Source organism: Geospiza fortis, unplaced genomic scaffold (assembly GCF_000277835.1).
Source record: "Geospiza fortis unplaced genomic scaffold, GeoFor_1.0 scaffold27, whole genome shotgun sequence".
NCBI lineage: Eukaryota > Metazoa > Chordata > Aves > Passeriformes > Thraupidae > Geospiza > Geospiza fortis.
The window spans coordinates 5314734-5336417 of NW_005054329.1; the positions used below are offsets into that span (position 1 = coordinate 5314734).

Genomic DNA, 21684 nt, shown 5'->3' on the forward strand with positions numbered 1-21684 from the left:
TGTTGAAGCAGCAAGAAGATTCTTTGAGCTTCTCAACTGTACAAGGTTTCCACCAGCACACTGGCAGCAGGAGAGTTCAGGTAACTTTAGCAGTTATCATTACCAGTTTCACCTCCTCCAACCCATTTCTGCCTCCTTCCCTCTTTCAGGAAGCCAGTGCAGTCACAGGGACTTAATGCAGAGTCCAGGGCTCTCGTGTGGTTCAGCACCAGGTCCTTGGGGTACCAAGTGCATCTTCATCTTGGCAAGTGCCCTCTGAGATTCTGCAGGCCCTGCTGCTTTGTTTATCCTCTCACAGGATCCCAGCACAGCACAGTGGAACTGAGCCACACACCAGGGACAAGTTAATACAGCAACAATAACATCAAGTAATTCTATTTTTTATTCTGTTACTTCTATCTCCACATGAGGCTGCTTCTCTCAACTCTTACTTCATCACTGGCTGGCACAAGTGATCACTTCTAAAGGAGGGCTGTGAAGGAAGAGACAGGGCAAGGCTGGCGGCGATTCACGAAATGCACCCTAGGCAAAGGCAACAGCTGTTAAACAGCAACACGAACTGGCCTACGAATGGCAACCCCAAAGACCCAGCTCTGAAAACTGAATTAAAAAAAAAAATGGCTTGGTCAGTGGGCTGAGAGGGAAGATGGCCAGAAACCCACGCTATGTCTGCTTCCCCTTCACTGCGCGTCATGTTCACCAAGGGACATGCTCAAGACAATTTCAAGTGCCTTCAGAGACAACATTTGTGATCCAAGATGACATTTCTGCTCACCATCCACCCCTCCACACTACTGCCACTTTTAGCTCACACAGTTGGCCTGTGTTGATGGAGAAGATGTAACCCAGAGACAAGAAAAGGAGCATTTGCTAAGTGCAGCTACGCTACCTTCCACCACTTGTGAGAAGGTCTAGGTTTAATTTAATCCAGATCTATTATAAGTCCAACAAAGCTGCTGAACTACACTGATGCTGGAAGTCCTGAGTCAGCTCCTACAGCAGGACAGGAAAAACATCTGAAGGAAAAGGTTCCAGTTCTCACCCTGCCTTGGAAACAAGGCTCAAACATCCTTTGGTTATAAGAGTCTCTGATCTTCAAGAGATTTGCTGGCCTGGGATCAGGCTTTGCACATCACCTACCTGCCAAACGTCAGATGGGATGGGGGGTGGACATAGCAAAAAAGTTAATAAATAAACCACACAATACAACAGAAAGACACCTTGGAAGGACACAAAGACAGACCAGATGTACTTGATCATGCAGTTAAATAAAAAATCAATTTTAGTGCAAGCACGAGGTCAACCACCGACATGGCAAGTGCCTCCACAGGGCCTCTTCCCTGTGCTGAAGGCTCCAGCCATTGGCTTTGCTGGCTCTGTTCCCAAAGCAGGAGCAAACCCAGTCTGAGAGAGACCAACACAGTCACCAGTGCAAAACACAGAAACTTTAATTAAACCTACAACACAGGGGGAGGTGGGAAGTGCTGCTTCGGACACGGAGCAGCCCTGGGTGCTGCCACGTGCGTGGGCAGAGGAGCTGAGCCCGTGGGGGATGTCACTGGGAGCAAGAGGGAGGCAAAGCAAGTGGCTGCCATGTGACAAGGGCACATCCCAAGCGGGCTGAGAGGACTCAAACAAGAATTAGCTGCTTGACATCCCAAAATCCCCAGCAGGACAGATGTGCAGACTCAGGCAAACAACAAACACAAAGCTGTGCGTGAGCCTCCTCCCACCGCCTCCGCAGGTCCCCAGCCCAGGGACACTGTCCCAGGGAGCAATGCTGCAGCTGCAGGGGAAGGAAGCACCTCTCCACCCTTTTTTGGTGCTGTATTCCACATTCCTGGAGTCCCTCCCCTGTATCCATGTCAAAATTTCCACCCATCCTCATCCTTTTGCATGGAAGCCTCATTTCCACAAGACCTGGAGAGATGTTCTCCTGACCCTCAGGCAGATAAAGAAAACCAGGAGCTTTTGCTCAGACATTGCTGGCGGGATGCTGCACAGTTATTTAAAGTATGGGGACACCTGCCAAAAGACACAGCAACGTGAGGGGACACAGGTGGAGACACCATGAGTCTGCTCCAGGCACAGGCTGCTCCACTGAAGATGGACTCATCAAGTCCCAGCAAGCACACAGATCTCCAGCAACATTCCAGGAGTGGATCCATTTGAAAAGCAAAGACAAAACACATCCCATTTAGCAGTAAAACAAGACTTAACCCCAGTCTTCCATTTTCATTTAAAACAGAAGTTTATAGTTGTTTTAGGCAGGTCAAAAGCTCCTGGTCCCCCATCCCCTGCCCAGCAACAAGCCAAGAGCAGACAGGACAGCAACAGTGCCAGAAAGGTCTGCTTCAGCTCTGTGGACATTTCACCACCACCTCTTAACTTAGACTCTTTTTTAGTCTCCTTCCCCTGAGTGCCTGCAAGAGCCTTTACAAGAGGGAGTGAGTAGGTCTGTTAAAAATAATGAAAAAATAATAATAAAAAAAGAAAAAAATCACAACCATGTTTCCTCCTCCCACCCCAGCAGTAAAGCAGTTGCAGCAGCAAAAGCTGAGCAGCCTGGCTGGGGGCAGTCCCTTCATAGTCTGCAGGAATGGGGAAGAATCCCTGCTGCTCCTGACCCCCAGCAAACCCAATCCAGCCCTCTGCCCCTGCCACACCCAGCCTGGGAACCCCAAGAAGAAACAACCCCACTGCAGCTGCAAAGCTGTGCACCAGCTTGGTCATGACCTGTGGACAGACAGCTCATCTCAAAAACAGCACCAGCCCTTTCTGCCCTCCAGTGACGCTGCTGGTGTGATCCAGACCACCTGTCTTCAACACACTGCTGCTGGTGGCACTGCAAGTGTGGTTCCCCTGCCTGAGGTCCAGCACAGCAACACCAGCAGGGAAGAACAAAGGAAAAGAGCTTTCTCCAGGTATAACCTGCTGTCCTGGGCTACTTAGGCTTTTGTTTCCAGCCCAAGTATATGAATGCATGAGAAGCTGCATGCTGTCCCCTCACGCTGCCTGTGTGTCCCCCTCAAAGAGCTGGGGATCCTGCTGCTTTGTGGGGAAATCCCTTTGCCATGGGGGTGCCACTACAATTTATGACCAAGCAGGAGCAACCACAGTCACCTTGTGCCACTGAGGCCAGCCCAGCCCCAGAGCAGCAAAGCAGGGGATTGCAGAGGGCAGGTTGGACCCAGTTATGGATGTGTGTGAATGTGTCAGGGTTCGTGCCAGTTAAGAGGGGGCCTGAGCAGTGTCTTTGCATAGCTGTTCCCACAGAGCTGGGTCCCTCCAGGGACCTCGTCTCCAGCTCCAGAGCCAGCTCAGACGCCCGCAGCCCAGGTTCCCAGCTTCACCCAAGAGAAGAGGTGCTAGTGAGAAAGGAAGACCCTCTTGCAGAAGAGGTGGAGGGAGGGCGCTCTCCTTACCCAGAAAAAGGGAGAGATGGTATCCTGGGCTTCCACAACCCACAGACACTCCCTACAACTCCCTTTTCCCAGTTCAGACCTCCAGTGCAAGCAGAGCTGGCTGATACAGACACGCACAGGCTCACACCTCACCCGGCGCAGCAGTTTCCCAAAGCAAACAGCAACAGGAAACTCCAATGAAATTCAAAAGGGAAATTGCAGTTACCACTGCCCAACACATACACACGTGCCTTCCTCCCCTCCACACCCCTGTCTCTTGGGAAGCCAAGCAGAGGGCCTTTTCTGCAGGGCAGCCCCTGCTCAAGCCCATCCCCATTCCCGGCAGGGACGCGGCACAGCAGAGCAGCGCGGCCCCGGCTCAGCCGCTGGCGAGATGTCCCCAGGGTGAGGACGTGCAGGAGGAGCTGCTCCAGGTCCCATCCCTGTGCTTTAGATCTGTGGTTGCTGATGAGGATGTGCAGGAATGGATGGGCTGGGTGGTGAGGAGGGGTGAGGGGAGGAGGAAGAGCGCTGTGCTGTGCCTTCGCTGCCTTGGCTCGTCCTGCGGTCTCCTTAAGATGTCACAGGCTGGATGGGGAGCAGGCTGCCAAACTTAAAGTGCTGGATCACAGGAAACTTCTCCAGGCACTGCAGGAGGAGAGATAAAGAGAGGTGAATTCAGGAGACATTTCCACCTTACACACACAGCCTGAGCCACATCCTGCCCGCAGGGTCAGGGTTCGGGGCCACTCAGCTCAGACAAAGGCAGAGGATCAGCCCCATGTTTTCCCCCACAAATTCCAGTCAGGCTTCTCAGGCCAGTAGCACTTCATAATCCCATCCCCTTCCCTTCAGCCAGAATCATTTTCTTACTGAAATTCAGTATGGGGAGGCCTGGAGCATGAGCAGAAGCAGCATGTCTATGTCAGCAGCTTTCTCCCTCACCACTCTCTTTGCTTGAGCTGATGTCTTTGAAGAGTTTCACCCGACAAACACTGAGAACTGCAGAATCCCCCGGGGCAGAGAGACTCTCCCCTCCAGGCCAGTGCCAACACTCTGGGTTTGAGGCACCATTCTGCAGCTGCAAGGCACTGCCCAAACGGCATTCCAGACTTTCAGGTCTTTGATGGACAAGCACCAGTGATTTTGCAGCCATAGTTTAAGATATGATCCTATTTCTAACAACCCCTCACCCCTGAAATTCCCACCTCCTATTGAAGAGTAATGGATCACAGGTCAGTCACACAGACCCACTACAAAGCAGATTAGCTCAGAGCAGCTTCCTGCAGCTACACCAGGGCCCTGCATAGGGTGAGCAGGGCTGCAAGGGCACAGCCCCTTCCACTCACCAGCCAACAGCAGGAAGGTCATGGACTGTGGTCAGTAACGTCAGAGTTTGCCAGCACTTGTCTGGCAGAGCCACTCAGAGCTCTTGTTTTTGAGTCACTGCAGACTCAGACTGCCCAAACCTCATGGAGGGCACGGAGCAGGCTCCACTCCACCACACAGAGCTCAGCAGTGCATGTTCAGCCATGATGTGGTTACAGCTCTCTATAGGAAGGAGTCTTGTGCTCTCCATGGGGCCAAACTGGACTTGCTGCAGCAGGGGAGACTCTGGGGCTGCAGAGGAAGCTGTGTGCTGCAGACAGCTCTCACCCCAAGGCAGGACTCAGGCACAGGCATGAGTCCTCATGCTGTCATCATGGGCAAGCAGGAAGATGAGTGCCCAGAAGCCCAGGCCTACAGTAATCCTTTTGGAGCCAGAGGTCAGGCAACTGGTTCCAAGCATCAGCACACTGGAACCAAGCAAGTTTGGAGGTGGTGAAAGTACAGCATGGCTGTATCCATCCAGGGGAATAAGAGTCAGGCAGAAAACCACAGATCTCCATGGCAAGGAGAAGTAAGTCCTCTGAGCATCAGGCCATGTCACCTTCAAAGCTTCCTAATGCTCAGAGCTGCTGCTGTCTCTCCACACAACCATTTAGACAAACTCTCAGAGGAAGTAGGGCTGGGTAACACGGGCATGAGGGGGAGAGCAGAGAGAAATGAACACTGGAGATGCGGACAGCTTGAAATGTCAGCCCAATTAGCTCCAAGGAGTCCCATGGAAGACCAGACTGGTTTGGGCTCCAGATGAAGAGACTTTACCACCAATGGGAAGAAGGTGTATCCATTCCATGTAACACATCACCAGCTCAAGAGGAGACAAGCAAGAAATTCCTCCTCCTCTATTCAGAAGGACTAGCACAAGTTTACTGAATTACTAGGTGTACCAAGCAACAGGGTCTTCCTTGCATCAGCTGTGAATGAAACTGTACCCAACTCAACTGTACCCTGCTCAATTTCAGGCTTATTTCTTCTTGCCACCATCTTGATCCCACTGAAGGTCTGCTTGGGACTCAACTGGGGAGTAGATTCATACACCAAGTCCAACCTTTAAAGATGGAACTGGGACTAGATTAGTTACAATGGAAAGTCTTTCCTGACTGACTGCAGAGAAGGAAAGGTCAGGAGACTCAAAAGCAGGCTCAGGGGAAAAACATCAAGGCTGCTGCTTTAACCACACTCTATTCTGTCAACTTCTTCACTTGCCTTTGATGGAGAGAATAAGAAAAGCCCATGGACTTTCAAGCAAACATGTCTTCACCCATTATATTGTAAATAGACACATTTGGGATTTCATAAACACACAGAGTTGAAGACACATTGTCTTCAGTCTACTGCTCATCTGCCCTGGAGTGCCTGGATCCAGACCACAGCTCCTGGACACACAGACACACCTGAGCTTTCTGTCAGCTGTTTAAAGCCATCCCACAGAGGAGACAGAGAAGAGATAAAGCCCTTGAAGTGCTTTTTAGATGAACTAGGTCTGGGGGCTGCCCCACTCCCATCAAGTGGGATTTCTCTTGGTCTATTTCCAGCAAGTGACCCCCTCCCCTGCTGCTGCCTCCACTCAGTCCCAGTCCTGGCCAGCACCATCCAGCACTTCTCAGGCACCCCAGGCGTGTTACAGAGCTGGAGCCTCCAGCTGAGTGTCTGATTTCACCTGATCTAATTGCAATGGGTGATCAGAGGGGCAGGGAGAAGGGAGGGGAAAACAAATAAAACCTGAAATCTTGCTCTCACTTTGCCAGTTAGACAAAGCAGCACCACAACCCCAAACCTTCCCTCTCTCTGTCATCACACACCCCAGCTCTGCCACACAGAGCTGGACAAAGACCCATGTCAGTACTTGAGGGGTGCTGCTGACTTCTCTTCTGCTAATGCTGGCAGTGGCTCAGTGCAGAAAGACTGCACTGCTGAAGGCTACACAGAGAGCAGAAATACACCAGGAACCAGCAGAAAAGAGACAAGGTCTCCAGCAGTGACTTTGTGCCTGGCCTGAGACACCCAGACGGATTCAGTTTGCAAAGATGAAGGTTAAGTGACTCCTAACCTTGTGTCACTCCCAGAAAATCAGTCTAAGAGATCCTCCAGTTGCAAATGTTGGTGTAACCTGCAGGGCCAGGCACACCATAACTGAAAGTTCTGTCCAGCCATGCTGCCCTGTCCACATCCACACCCCTGTCATCTCCCAAGCCAGGCAGGAACTGGCTGAGCCAGCATCAGGGTAGATAACTCCCCAGAACAGATTGTATCTAAAGATCTATCTATTGTAAAGAACCCTGAGGACCCCTGAGCAGGAGTGCCCCCTCTGTTCTGCCTATCCAGGTGAACACAACTTCCATGCCATGGCAAGAGGACAACACTGCACAACGATCATGTTTTTAGGATTAGTCCTTTAAGGCCTACAAAAATTATCTGAGGAAAAAACCTAAATTTAAAGCTCTTTGGTTGACTCAACATTTTTTACACTTTAGGCTAAATTAGTACCATTACCCTTCCTAGCAGTTTTTGCATTCTCCCCTTGACACAGCTACATCTCAGATATTTCTAGAAACCTACCAGTACTGGATCCTGCATTTTCACACTGAAAGTCACCTGCTACTCAAAACAGACTAAGGCCTTCAGAAAAGACCATGTCTTGGGTGCACATAGAAGAATCTCCCAGTCTCTAGAGAATCCCAGTGCACTCTCCAGCCAGGGCACAGGTAGATCTGCCAGCACACACTGGCCCCAAGACATCAGTGAATGGGTGCTCATCACTGCCAAGCTCCTCCAGCCACCTACAGGTGGGAGCAACCATGGCACAGGGCATGTGGGGTACCAGGCAAGAGCACATGAACATCCCAGGGAATGTGGGATGCCAGGGGAGCACCCAGCTTGTGAAGGAACTGATCCAAAGGAAAGAAAGGATCACAGCAAGGCTGTTGAGGCAGCAGCAGATCACACTGAAGCTCCAGGTCTTAGGGCACTCATGTTTCACTTTAAAGGCACTCACAGTGCTGTGGTCACCCCTTCAGCTCTCACAGCTTAGGCTCCAGCTCAGGGTTTTCCAGCAGGCAGTGTCTCCAGCCCCTGTGTTGGAGCTGCAGCCCAGGGACAGCCCCCTCCCCAAGGAGCAGCCTGGGGCACCCCTCCCAGGAGCAGCCAGGCGAGGGGGTCGGCCCCCAGCCCCACTTCTCCTCTTTGGAGGCTGGGAGGAAAACTGAGCTGGGGCTGGAAGGAGCCAGCGGGCCTGGGAGTGACACCTCACAGATTAGAGAGGTATGTGGCCTGGAACCTAAACACAGGATGTGCAGTGCAGAGGAAGGGCTGGGGGAGGGAGCGGCCCTCAGGCACAGTTAACCCCTTGGTGTGCTGGGCCAGAGCACAGCTGTGTGTCCCAGCAACGGGAGCTTGTCCCAGCTCCCCACAGGAGCATTGCTGACACCAGCAGCACTGCAGGGTGTGGGATTAATTCTTGCAGGCACCACCAGTCCCCGCCCACCCGGTGCCAGCAGGGAGTTCCACCATCCCTGCTCCTCCAGTGCTTTAGTGCAGCCAGTGAGTCCTGCAGAGCCAACACCATTCCCTCCAGAGGTTCCTGTCCTGCTTCCTCAAGCCCAGGGTTAGCTTGAGCAGGAAGGAAGATAAGGGAGAGCCAAAACTGCCCAGTTCTCCAGGTCAGGGTTCACCAGGAAAGCCTGGGGCAATGCCAGCAGAGCTGGTGGGTGGAGGGTGGCCAAACCAGAGAGGTGGCTGTGGTCTCACTGGGCTGGCACATGGCATGGATGGGGCTTGTAGAAAGGGTAAATCAGAAGGAAGCATTCAGCCTGCTCTTGAAACATGGGATGGTAATTTAAAATAAGTCTTCTCTAGCTGGTAATAGTGGTGGACCAGAAGAACAAGCAGGTCAAGACACTGGCCCTTATTTGGAGACCTGCACTTGCACTATGGTAAGACAAGACATGGCAGAAGTCATGTTTGCAAGGAATGGCCACTTTGGGATTGGTTTTGGGGCAAACACGAGGCAGGAACTTCCTTCAAGCCAGCAGCACCTGAACAGCCAAGGGCTCCCAAGCCACAGTCAGCAAGGAGTAACAAATGGCTGTGATGGGGTCCCCACACCTGGAGCAGCACAGGAGCTGACCCAGGGTGCTGTGGGAGAGCAGGTGTGTGGCTGAGCAGCCTCCCCCTGCCCACAGCACTCACCTCTGCCTTGTACATGCGGATGAGGCCCTGGTTGACCTTGGACCAGGAGGGCACGGCGCTGATGTTCCAGAGCTGGTTGGAGTGCTCAGCAAAGGGGCCTGTCTTCATCTGAAAGAGACCCAAGCACAGGGCTGAGGGAGCTGGGCCAGCCAGGAAGCTCGTGCACCAGCAGTGACTCATGCTCACACTCTCTCCAAGCAAACATTCCCACCAAGCCCAGTGACCCACGCAGCAGCCACCTCACTGCGTCCTCCCTCCCTCCCTCCCTGCTCCCTCCCGCTGTGGCCACATCACATGAAGCCGTGGCAATCCAGCTCCCCTCCTTCCCTGATAAAATTAAGCCTTTTCCTGCCACGCTTTTCTAATCAGACCTCCTTCTGCACACCTCCCTTTTAATGACTGTATTAAAAAAGCCCCACGTAAGTCCCGTTCTTCCCCCCAGTAGAGCTTGGCTCAACGCTGTTCCTATTCTACCCAGAAACCTCCCAGTGCAGCACTGCTGGGCTTTCCAAGAAAATGACTCATTCCCCATTCAGATCAACAACAAGCAGCAGCGACAGCCATCGCTGCCTTCCCTGAATACAGAGGGCAGTGCAGGTTGGCAGCAGCTCTGTGTCCACAGCCCACTCCACACCTGCCTCTAGCTGAGGAGGGCTCTGGGGGAAGCAGGAGCAAAGGGGACATGCTCTCCAAACTAGCTCCAGAGCTGTGAGCTGCTGGCTTGCAGCAGATGCTTTACATTTTTTTTCTTTTTTTTTATACTCTGCTGTTTCTCCTCCCAGGGCGAGGGGTTTGGAGGAGGGAGGGCAGGAGGGAAGCTGCAATCAGGGGCAGTTGCATGTAGATTCCCTGGCTGGTTGTCTCTCCTTCTCCTCCATGAACAAAAACAGACCCTCAGGGAGAAAAAGAAATACAACACAGCCACTCTGACTGAGCAAAGTTCCCATGACATCAGAAACCACAAGGCCGAAGCTCACGCTAAAGAGGAGCGTGGGGAGAGAGGAATCTCTTGGACTCTCATTCCCGACCTGGGGCTCCAACCACTAACCCCTTCCCTCTGTGCACGCACAGGCCTGGAGAGAGGGTGGGAAAAGCGCCTCCAAAACAACCTCTCTGCTCACTAAAAAAGCAAGCAGGGCCAATCAATGTGCTTTGGGAAAATGCTGCTGCCTTTCTGCAATGCTTGTGTGACACCAGCCTGCAGCAGAGAAAGAAAGAAAGAAAGAAAGAGAGGGAGAGGGTGGGAGGACCCAAAAACCTCACTATTTGGAGGGTGATGTGCTTCAAACCCGCTGGCCTTGGGGCTGGAGCAGCAGGGGAAACAGATCTGCAGCTCTGCCTGGTGCTGGGAGAGCAGGGCTGCATCTCCACTTCCCCTTGGAGGTTCCTGTGAGCTGGGGGATGACAGCTGAGCCACTCCCTGTCCCCTCTGCCACACGCTTCCCTCGTGGGCACGAGATGAAATGTGCACACACACAAAGCACGGTGTTACCCAGCGCCAGGATTTGGCACCCAAAGCAGCGGCTGCCAGGAGCTCTGAGCCATCAGAGCCTCCCCTCTCCACACAGGAGGGTTGGGTGCCTGGGTTTTGATGCCAAACCTTCCTTCCCCCGGTGTCACCACCCTTCACAGGGGCACAGCTGGCATCAGCCACCACCACTGTGCTGTTCTCCCTTTCCCAAGGCAGAGAGAGAAGGAGGCAGGCACAGCTGGCCAGTCCCAGCTCATGCCCACTGTGGCCCTCCTCACCCAGACACCCAGCAAGGGATGCCTTGGCTATGGTTTCAAGCTGGGGCAGGAAAAATAAGAGGGATGAGAAGGGGAACAACAAAAAAAAAAATCATCTCCTTCCAGCCACAAAGGGCGAAGAGGGAGAGCTGGGGGGAGAGCGAGAGGCGGCGAGCGCGCTGCAGTCCCGCAGTGACCCCAGGGGAACGGAGTGAGTCAGAGCAGCCATATTGAGCAGGAAATTACTCACAGACGTGGCGTTCCTGCCTCTCGGTTCCCAAGAGAATCGGCCTTTTGTAAATGGTTCCTCTGTCAGTGCAGGGGGGAGGGGGACGGCTGAGGCCGTGCTTTCCTGTCAGCTCCTTCCCTTCCAGCAGAAACCCGAGCCCTCCCTTCCCATTTTTAGAAGCCAGATTGAAGCTGAAATTCCCGCTGCCTGCCCTGAGCTCTCAGAGGAGCATCTGGGCAAGTGCACTGATCCCCCACAACAGCTGGGGTGTACCCAGTTCCCCTCTCTGCACACCCACAGGCAGCCCTACATCACTGTTCTCTACAGCCCCTGTGTGGCAGGCACCACAGGGATGCTCCCAAACCCTCCTCATCCTCACACTTTCAGGTACCACACACACCCCTTTGGCAGGCAAAGGCAGCAGCAGGGGAACAACTCGAGTCCCAGCCAGCTCTGCAAACCTCACCCTGTTCCACAACCATGTGTTCAGGTCCAAACCCACCCTGCAGATTTCCCAACATCAGGTCAGCTCATGCAAAATTCAGTGCTGTGCCTGGGCACTCCTCTGAGGAGGAAGCCGTGGTGGGTTCAGCCTGGACATCATCTTGCTGCTGCTTTAAAAGCCTGAGGTTTAAATACACGCCTGGCAAACACCACAACAGCATATTCCTGAAACATCACCTGGGGGCTGAGAACAGTATCTGCTCAAGAGAATATTCTCTCACTTGACAGAAAACAACCTTCCTCAGTTGTAGGCTGAAACAAAACCTGCTCTCATGTCGGCAAGACCCACTATGGGAACTGCTGTGGTGTTTGTTACATGTTTAACACCTTTAAAGGAGAGCTGTTTCCAGATGACAAGCTCAGAAGAAAATAATATCGTTCATTTATTGAAGTCTTTAATCCCTTCTATCTTTTTTCTCTGCTATTTTGTTTTGTTGTTGATTTTGGAGAGAAAGCATTTGGAGGGCACTGAGGCTGCCTCGCCCCCCCTAGTGGCAGTCACGGCCTTCCCGGGAGCTTGGGAGGCAAAAAACCCACGATTTAAAAGGAAAATCTTCATAAAAACGAAGCAGTAACCCGCATGGAGATGCACTGAATATTCCATGGATTTGGTGATGCAGGTTGCTGCCGTCCCTTTCAGCTCGTGGCAGGAGGGCCAAGAGGGCTCCTTGCCACCAGGTGGCACTGGGGATCTCGGAAGAAACACTTGAATTCCATGATTCACAACAAATGTGCAGAAAAGGAGCTCAAATCACTTATTTGAAAAGCCTACTAAAAAGCTGACTTTCTGCAGGCAGAAGCAGAGTGACCTGAAGCAGCAGGATTGTGCTGGGTATTTTAAACATCACCTGTCAACTGGGCGCTGCAGAATCTTCTACACACGTTTCAAGAGATGTATATTTTTTAACAGGTCAGTGCACTGGATATCACAGAGGCCTAAACTAAAATAAATCTTTGACCATCTTGGCTCCTGGTTTCCTGTCCTCATCTTGATCTCTTCCACCAGCACCTCTTTATTACCCATGGTATGATTTATCTTGGCATTAAGGGTTAAGCCCTGTGAGGTGCTGAGTACCAACAAACCCTACCAGATTTAGCAGGACTTGACACAGCACCTCCTGGGGTTTGGGCCAAAGGCTCTTATAAAGATTTCCTACATGAAAGGCTAAGTTCATAGTCTGTAACCTCCCTTCCCATCTAATCACTAAATTAGAGAGGCGAGGAAGGGGGAAAGTGAACAGAACAAAAGGGAAGAACTGCACTCTGTCCTTCAAAATTAATCCCATCAACTTCCTCCTGCCAGAGACAAGAAATCCCTCACCACAACAGAGTGGGTAGCTCTTGCTCTCCCTGTCCAGACTGTGCAGTGAGGGAACTGGGAGAAACACAGCCAAATCCTGCATTGAAGCTGCAGGCAGCAAGCCATGAGCTCCCTCACTGAGAAACAGCCCAGGGCTGCCAACGAGCTGAGCATCACCCACCCTCTCCAAAGGGCCCTGCAGTGCCTGAGCAGAAACAGCCCTGAGAGTGCTGCCAGCAGGGGAATCTCAGCACCACCTCTGCTCTAGGTCAGCTGCAAATAAGGTGCATTTCATGGGCAACTCTTTTAGTAGAATCTGGAGGAGACAGAGCAGCACAGAGGTTTGGGAACCTGCCCTAAGCAAGGGGAGGCTCAGGGCTGCCAGGCAGCACCCAAGGGCTGCAGGGAAGGGAGGTTGTCTTGGCAAGCCCAGTGATTTTGTAGCTCCTACTTCATCTTCCTAGTGTATCTACAGGAACCAGTCTTCTCCATATAAGCTCCCACTGACTGATCCAAGTGATGATCCAAAGTTATTTGTTTGCACTTGTTACAGCTCCCTTCAACGACAATCCACAGCCCATCCAGCTTAATTACACTTTCTTCTCAACATCCTTGTCTCAGCTCATTCAAGGAGAACACCTCTGCCATGCAACAATGGTTCATCTGCACAGTTCCATGAGAGCAAACAAACAGGCAAAGGAGGAAGAAAAAAACACTGCCAGAGCCAAGTATCTAATGTCAAGAGAACGTCCCTGTGGGACAAACCTTCCATTCCTCACCTCTGTAATGAAGAGGATGCACTCCAGGAACATGAAGTCCTTATGGTTTTCATTTACCACCTTCTCATCAACAAAGTGACGAGGCTCCAGGCTTGGATGGTCTAAAAAGAGTAAGAGACAACAGGAAATAACCTGTATGGTAATCCCCCCTGAGATCAAGTTCAACCAGGTGGTGTGCTGCCCCTCACCCAGAAGCACAACCCTCCCATCAGAGCTCTTTAAAAGGCAGCACAGAGTTGCTCCCTTCTATCTCATCTCCCACTCCAGTGCCTCGTCCCACCATCTTTACAACCTAGACAAATGGGGCAGAGGGTAAGCCAGGACACAAGAAGATTTTTATTAGTACCTATCAGCTGGGAACTGCCCCATATGAAAGGCAGGAATTGGAAGTCATCCAAGCCCCACACGCCCTGGCTGCCAGCAGGTTCCATCCTGTAGGTTTTCTGCAGTTTTCGCATCACTTCCAGGTACCTGAGACCAAAGAGAACAGGAAGGGTTAAGGCAAGGCCTTCTCCTGTCTTTGACTTTTGTGAGGACAAGAAAAACCAGTTGGGGAAAGGACACAATTTATTACTCCTAAAGCAGGACCCCCACACACAGCACAGTTCACAGAATATGTATTCAGCTCTTTTGCCATAGAAAGCAGCCTGATGGTACCTAACACCAAATGCACAGAGAAATCCAGTGGAAGGGGTTTGTTTTATCTGCAAAGTCTTATGATTGTGCAGATCCTTCCTCATCCCCACTGTTATTTGAAAACATTGACACTTCACATCCCTTCACCAACTTCCAAAAGAGCACAGAGTTTTCTACCTTACAGCAATCACTACTTCCACTTTTCAGGTGGAAAATTAAAGCTGGAAATACTATAGAAGGAAATTGTTTCCATGCCACCAAACAGTGATACAGCTGGGATTAAATCTCTGGACTCCAAACACCCATTCCACCAGTTTCATCACTACCAACTCTACCTCCTGAGCTGGAAACACATCTAAAGGAGCAGTGGAGGCCTGCCAGTTGCATAGATTTTTTATTTTTGATGCCTGAAGAGATGTTAGATCCTCTGATCAGATATTCCTGTCTATCACAAAGCACAGCCTCACCCACAGAGTTCAGTAACTTGTGCTCCACTGAAGTAACTTTCCAGAAGGACACTCTCCCTCTGAAGACAAGGGGCCATCACCTCTTTTTGAGATAGTTATAATGGGTCAGTGTACAGTCCATTAAAATGTACATCTGCTCCTAATTTTGTCTAAAATTGTCTTCAGCTTTCCCATTCTACCCTTCCCCCCAAACAGCCCAATACTCCAGCCCTTCTCCTCCCATTACCTCACCTGTTAAACACTTTGAAGACAATGGCCATCTGGTCATCCACTCTGAGCACACCGATTTTGCAGAGGCAGCAGAGAAAGGCTGCAAATGCAGCTTCGTGCCCTGGAGTTAAAAGACATGAAGAGACATGACACAGGTGTCTCTGGCCCCCAGGACAACCTTTCTGTGGGCACCACAACAGCTCTTCAGCAATCACAGCAGTCACAGTCCCCTCTGAACCCTGTTGTCACTGTTAATGCCATGAGCTGACAATATTTCATTCCCCTGCAGCACCCATCCAAATTATACCTTCTAGACATTTATAAGGTGATCATTAACTTAGAGAAAAGAACTTCTTAAGAGAAAACAGCTCCAACTGGGCACGCTGGGAGCAAGGCAGGGACTTTCCCAGGAGCTTGGCACAGCAAGGGAAACGGAGCACTGCAGAGTCATCTGCTTGGAGGATGCAAGAGAACCTCACATCTGCAAGCAAACAGATTTCCTCCTGCTACAAAAATATCTCCGTGTTGGAAGGATGCAGATCCCACGACACTGCCAGGAGCAGTCTGTCCCAGAAGGTACTGGGATCTCAGGCTAAGCCTCTGCAGCTTGGCCCTCCTGCTAACAGCAAGGAAAAGAAACAACCAGCAAACCCAGAAATGTCTTTTAGTGGGAAGGACCAGGGAAGAAGGGAGAGTACAAGATCAGCAGTTCCACACTATGGACAGGTGCAGCTCCCAGTGCTGGAACAAAACGCACCCATGGTCTGGACACTGTGAGCTGGGACGTGGGCCCCTGGCTTGGGACACACAGGGTGGGAGGAGAGGTTGAATTTCCTTCTCTGAGCTGACCAAACCCCATCCAGCCTTTCCAAGGACAACATCTCCCCCTGGTGCCAGCGAGCCGCAGCCAGCAATGCACAGCCTCATATCCTTCAGCCTTTACCCACAGCCTCCTCTTCCTCTCCCTGCCCAAGTCCAAAGCCATGTTTCCTTGCACTCATCTTGCTCTCCTGCCTTTTGGTGAGGACACAGCTATCCTCCAGAGAGGAGCAGAGCATGCAGACAATTCTGTATTTATATTCTTACTGAAGCCTGTGTGGTTTCCTCACCTGCAATTCAGTTTTTCCTCATCTGCTTCTAACTTCAGATTTCAAAGTCCCTCTGTAAGCAGTGATTCCCTTCTAGGGACCACCAGACCATTATGATGTCCCTCTAGGGACACCTCCTACTGAACATGAACATGGTTCTCACTCTAGTTCCAATTCAAGCTAGTATATTTTATCCCTTCAAACTGTCTGTTGCAGGACTGCTGCATGCAGTGAAGCATGTCCTGCAGCTCATCCCAGAACAGCTTGGTTCCCATCTCCTTGGATGAGATGTGAAAGGATGTCACAGCTCTAGCACAGCTCCCAGCCCCAGCTCCCAGTCACAGCCCACACAGGGCAGAGGGGTGAGGGGGCCCTAAAAAGAAGGTGTTCAGCTCAAGCTGGCCCTAAAAATAGTGGTAATGATGCATTTAAATAAATTCAGCACCCAACTCCAAAGGTCCCTTCCTGACAAACCCAGCCCTGGTCAGGGTGCAAGCCCAGGTACCTGTGCCATAGTCAATGCGGGTGGAGTTCCCCACAGATTCCTTCAGGTACACGGCCACTTCTGGGGCAGCATCAGCCAAATGCTTGGGAATCACTGCTGACACCAACTTTTCTGCCTCCTGAAAGACACAAAAGACTCCCCTGGGTGAGCACAGATCTGTCACTGTCCCCAGGGACAAGGCACCCTGTGCTCAAATGCTGCCACAGCGTGAGGGTTGCAATGGTGCTCTGCAATGCCTGGAGGTAGCATGAGAGAGGAGCAAATTCTCCTGTTGGAGTCATCTCCAAAGATGGAACAAGTCAGGGAGAGCTTGTCCTGAGACCTATTCAGGTCACACACATCCTGTAGGACAGAAAAGCCTCATCACCCAAGTACATTGAACCAGTTACCCACTGAGCCATCTCCAGGACAAAAGCACCACTAGAGCAGCAGAGCAGCTGCAAGGCCACTGCTGCTGGGACTGGGGCTGTGCCACCTCCAGGCCTGGTGCAGGGCAAGTGCTCGGAGTGGAAGGAATTTGAGCAGTTTCCCCTGATCTTTCTCTCATTTTGTGACACAGTGGGCAGTTACAAAGCAGAGGAATTCCTTGGGCTTGGACAGCCCTTGTGACTCATCCAGAACTTGGAGACCCAGCCAAGAGCATTTACACGGCCCATATGCTCTCACAAGAGGAAAAGACAGCACCAAGTCTATGGTAAGTGATGTGTATCAAGGGGCGGATCCTTCAAGGCTTATCTGAGCAATTCCTCTGTGAGCTGCTTGGCTGCCACACAGTGACAGAGCCATTCCCCCACCCTGCTGGGCACACTGCACTTCTGTGGGAGCTGCAGGTACCACTACACAGCACAGACATGCTCACCTGGTCTAGTTTGGCGTACCAGGTCCTGAAGGCTTTGTTCCCAAAGCGAGAAGGTTGATCCACTGGCGGGGTTTCATCGATCCATCTGTCGAGGGTGTTCAGCAGAGCCACCAGCTTTTCAATGGGCTACAGAGAGCAAGAGGGTGAGGGGTCACAGGGACATAAAACAGAGCAGTCCCTCAGTCTCTGACATCTCTCCCCCTGACAGGAATCATTAAAGCCCACACCATGCTTCCCAAGAGAGGCATGTGGAAATGAGCTGCACCAATCTGCCTCAAAATGCAGAGGGGACAGAATAACCATTTTTCCCTGCAGGAGAGCAGTCCAGTACAAAGCCCAGCCTGAGGCTGACTCCTCAGTCACCCACACAGTCTTCCATGAGCTGTAACAGCACCGTGCTGCAAAATCTCTTGGAGAAGAGCTGCAGAACAAGACTGAGAGGCAGGGAAGGGACCTTCAGCACAATAACTCAGGCTCAACATCTTAAGGGTCCTGCATTCCCCACAGGATAAAGAACAGCACATATACAGTGCTATGCATCCTCACCACTGGCTGATGATATGATTTAAAGGCCCTTCTCAAGGCTCTAATAATTGTCCTGAAGTGTCTCTTAGGAGCCAGGATTAGCAGTTGATGCTGTTAAACCACGACACACTTGTACAGCAAGTCAACCTTCTCAGCACAATTCCTGTTGCCTCAAACTCCTACCAGCCAGACCACCAGGCAGTTCCAGCCCAGGGACACCCACTGCATGTGGCAAAATACAACCTACCCAGGGGAAGAGGCAGCCTGGTTAGCCCACCAGTGCTCCCTTCGGAACAGGAATGAGAAGCTCTCAGAGAAACGTCTCAATTCAAATACAAAGCTGATGGGAAGACAGCAACAACAGCAAGACCACAGCCATGTTTCTCACACCCAGTGCCGGAAGTGAGGGACCCATGTGGAAGGAAAAGAGGTGCAGCAGATGGCATAGCACAATGTCTCCAGCTGTGCTGTCAGACCAGAGCTGGCCAATGCACACCATCTCCCTGCCTGGCCCAAATAGCTGGAGAATAGCTACCCCCACCCCATTCCAAGAGGCAACACCACAGGCAGCACTTTTAACAGCTCCAGACAGTTTCATGAAGCTCTGCTGACAACTGGTCAAGCCTGCCAGAGGCTCTGGGATTCTCCCTGCCTGACTCCAAGCAGCTGGAGAGCCATCAGCTGCCACAGCAGCTGGCCAGGCCCCGGGCAATGTAGGCTCCTCTGTCTCGAGAGGGGATTCCTCCTTCAAGGGGACAAAGAGGACAGCAGGAGCGGCGGCTGCTTTGACTTTGCTGGAGGCATCGACCGTGTGAAGCTGGCTGGTCTCCTGGGTTGTGGTTCAATTCTTCATGCTGCTGTCGGGAGGACAAGGAAACAGCAGAGCCCAGCAAGTTTCCAGCCCTTGAAGTGCCACTCAGAGGGGGTGGGCAGAGCCAGGCATGGCAGAGTTGTGCTGCCACTGAACCAGCTGCAGGTCAGTCCTGGGGGGAAGGGTCTCATGGCAGACACAGCCCTCCACAGACAGTGACTCCTGAGGTCCCACCCCAAGGACATGGTGGGATCTGCCCACCCCAGGACCTGGACATTTGGCCACTGAGCCAGACCAGAGACTGGGACAAGCCCTGAACACACTGAGAACACAAAAAAAGGGACCAGACAGCCTATAGCTCTGGGTGACCCTGAAGGCACTAACAGACCAGTGCCCCACATACATGTGGACCAAAGCCCCCTCTGCTTCAGCTCCCTGCTCCCGAAACACTGTAGGAATCAAACACATTCCCATTGCACTGGGCCACATTTGGACTCAGCCCTACTCTTCCCTGGCTATTGCATTCCCCTCCAATTAAGCAACAGCATCCCCAGCACTGGGCTGCATTAAATAATTAAATCATGCTGGTGATTTATCCGCCGGCACCAGCAGCTCATTATGAGCAGCCACCGTATTTCAAACCCTCTCCACGAGCACTCGGTGCTGCCTGGATAAATGGCTGGCATGGACCAGCTCCTTCCCTGGGGAGCAGAGAGCCCAACCTCCCCTTCCCCACTCGCTGCCTTTAAAGGGATTAAAAGCCCAGCCCCACTGAACACGGGAGAGCAGGACCCAGCTGCTGGCTCAGCCACATCAATAAATAATTAAAGAGCTGTGGCTCATTTTGGGCTCAAGGCCCTTTGAAAAGGGGGTAACTAAAAGAAGCAGCTTCCCATTGTCCAGCAGAGGAAGCCTGTACATCCAGGGCTGACCCCTGTGGGGGAGAAAGGAGCTTATGGGAACACTGCCATCAGCACCACTGCAGCCTGTTTTGCCTGGCTGGGTTTTTAAGCTCTATTTTTGCTTTACCTTTTCAGTGATCAAAGCAAGGGCAGCCTCCCCCCTGCTCTCCTTGCTCTTCTCGTTGTGCTGATTTTGCATCTCCTTGACCCTGAGTCTGCCACCGGTCCCAAAGGCAAACCACAGGGCTTCCTACAGAGCACAGACCTGTCAGCAGCTCTCAAGAGCAGGGGCCAGGCAGACAGAGGTGCTGAGGAGGCATCACGGCGGCCAAAGCTGCCTGTGGCAACCAACTCTCCCCCCTCTAGGCTCCTCAGGCCCTGTCAGAATGGGGAGCTGATAAAATCAGAGCCTTTGCTGCTTCCCCCACTTCCTTCCTGGAAGCAGAGCAAGCCACAAGACCGACCAGTTTCCCCCAGTGCATTGGGCTGTTTGACAGGAAGATCTGCTCCTTGCATGGCAAAAATTAACCTCGTCCTCCTCACTGCACTGCACCTCTGATCCAAGCCACTGCTCCAGGCTGCAGCCCCAGCAAGTTGCTGATGGATCCCCATGTGGAAAGCACTCCCTCCAGGAGGGGAAGGCAGGTCACAGCCTATCACTCACACAACCTTGTGCCAGACACAGTGTCTGTGCCAGAGTCTGCTATCAGTGCCTGTCAGATGCCTGCAGCAAACCCTGGACAGCTCCACACAATGTGTCAGTAGGAGCAGAGCAAGCTCAGCAAGTCTCCAAGGGGGCTCAGCCCCCACAGGATCCAGCAGAAAGGTTGGTATCAACACACACTCTTTGGAAACCACTAAGCTGCCTCTTTCAAAGCAGAGCACACCATACTTCCATTTTTTATTCCATGGCAAAGCAATAGCAGTAAGTCACAGAGTGGATATGCATTCAGCAGGCAGGATTTCAGGAGGTCATTTGCCAAAGGAAGGTGTCCCTGGCATTTGATCAGGGAGGAAGATGGGATGGCACAAAAGCACATTGGTAGCAGGTACAGCAAAAGAGAAGAAAGCTGAGCAGAGATGCAAGAAGAGGCCACGAGGGGCTGAGCCTTTAAAAGCACAGATAAGCAGTTTGATCTACAAAGGAGCCTGTGTGAACAAGCAACCTCATCAACAAGACAACCCTGGGGATGTTCCACCTGTGCCTCAAGTCTCAGGCTCCTGTTCTCCTCAGTGTGTGGGGAATGAGATTTGTTCCCTGCCACTTCCCAAGCAGCTGATATTCTGTCTCTTGTTTGTTACTTGGACTGGGACCATGGATGGAAAACATTCACTCCAAGAGGGCTCTTCTGCAGACACAGCCCTGGTATAGCTTTTCCTGACAGCTCAAAGGGCTTGTGAAGAGGGTTGGGTCCCCCCCCCTCCTCTTTGTTTTGTTCATTTTTAATGCTTTGTTTCCCTAGACCTGCTCTGTGAATGGTTGGGAACAAGCTAGATCATGACAAAGACAAAACTCAAAGGTGAAATGCAAACAGCAGAAAGCAAGAGCAGCATTTGACAGCAGTTTCTACTTAATTGAAGGAACAAAAGAGGGGCACAAAGCCTGTTAGGGAGAGACTCATTATCCCTGATCCCCTCCATGAACTACAGGGGAGTTTCTCATTCACACTGGCTCCTAGAAGGGAAGGCTGGACTCAACACAGTACTTCAAACATGAAGACTGGATTAAACACCACCATCAGCTGCCTTCCCACACCAGAATGAAGCTATAAACATAGGGCCCAGTCTGCTCCCATTTTGCCTTGATCTTTATGCATCACTCTCAGCTTTCTTGCACAGCCCTGATCAGTAAAAATGTATCCAAGAATCTCCTCATTGCAGCACAGACCGAGGGAGGGGGATTCAGTGTGCAACAAGGAAGCAAAGCTGGTGGCCAATGTGTGCTGTGTGGATCGGCAGCACCCAGAGAGCCAGCCCTCAGGGCAGTAGTGACACCACTGAGGGTGCCTGCCCTTTCCCTCTGGCTCCACTATGCCCTGAGAAGGTGAACAGCCATTAAAATTGGCTCTGGCAGCAGACAGGGACAAGTGACAGCCACTTTCATGCAAAGGGAAAGCCAGGTGCTTTCTGCTTAACACTTTGGAAGGGGAGATCCTGCCCCAC

General features: G+C 51.9%; 1 protein-coding gene across 1 annotated transcript in view; it reads right to left on the reverse strand.

Moving 5' to 3' along the window:
• Window positions 1-366: 366 nt before the first annotated feature.
• The window catches only part of PTPA (protein phosphatase 2 phosphatase activator), a 23265-nt gene continuing 1947 nt past the window's right edge, over window positions 367-21684 (reverse strand). Inside the window, exons 3-9 of the mRNA XM_005421296.2 lie at window positions 17284-17409; window positions 16425-16542; window positions 14853-14952; window positions 13865-13989; window positions 13519-13619; window positions 8979-9086; window positions 367-4052 (exon numbers count right to left, since the gene is read on the reverse strand). Of these exons, the coding sequence (XP_005421353.1) occupies window positions 3978-4052; window positions 8979-9086; window positions 13519-13619; window positions 13865-13989; window positions 14853-14952; window positions 16425-16542; window positions 17284-17409 (753 nt within the window). The 3' untranslated portion in view covers window positions 367-3977. The remainder of the gene's footprint in view (window positions 4053-8978; window positions 9087-13518; window positions 13620-13864; window positions 13990-14852; window positions 14953-16424; window positions 16543-17283; window positions 17410-21684) is intronic.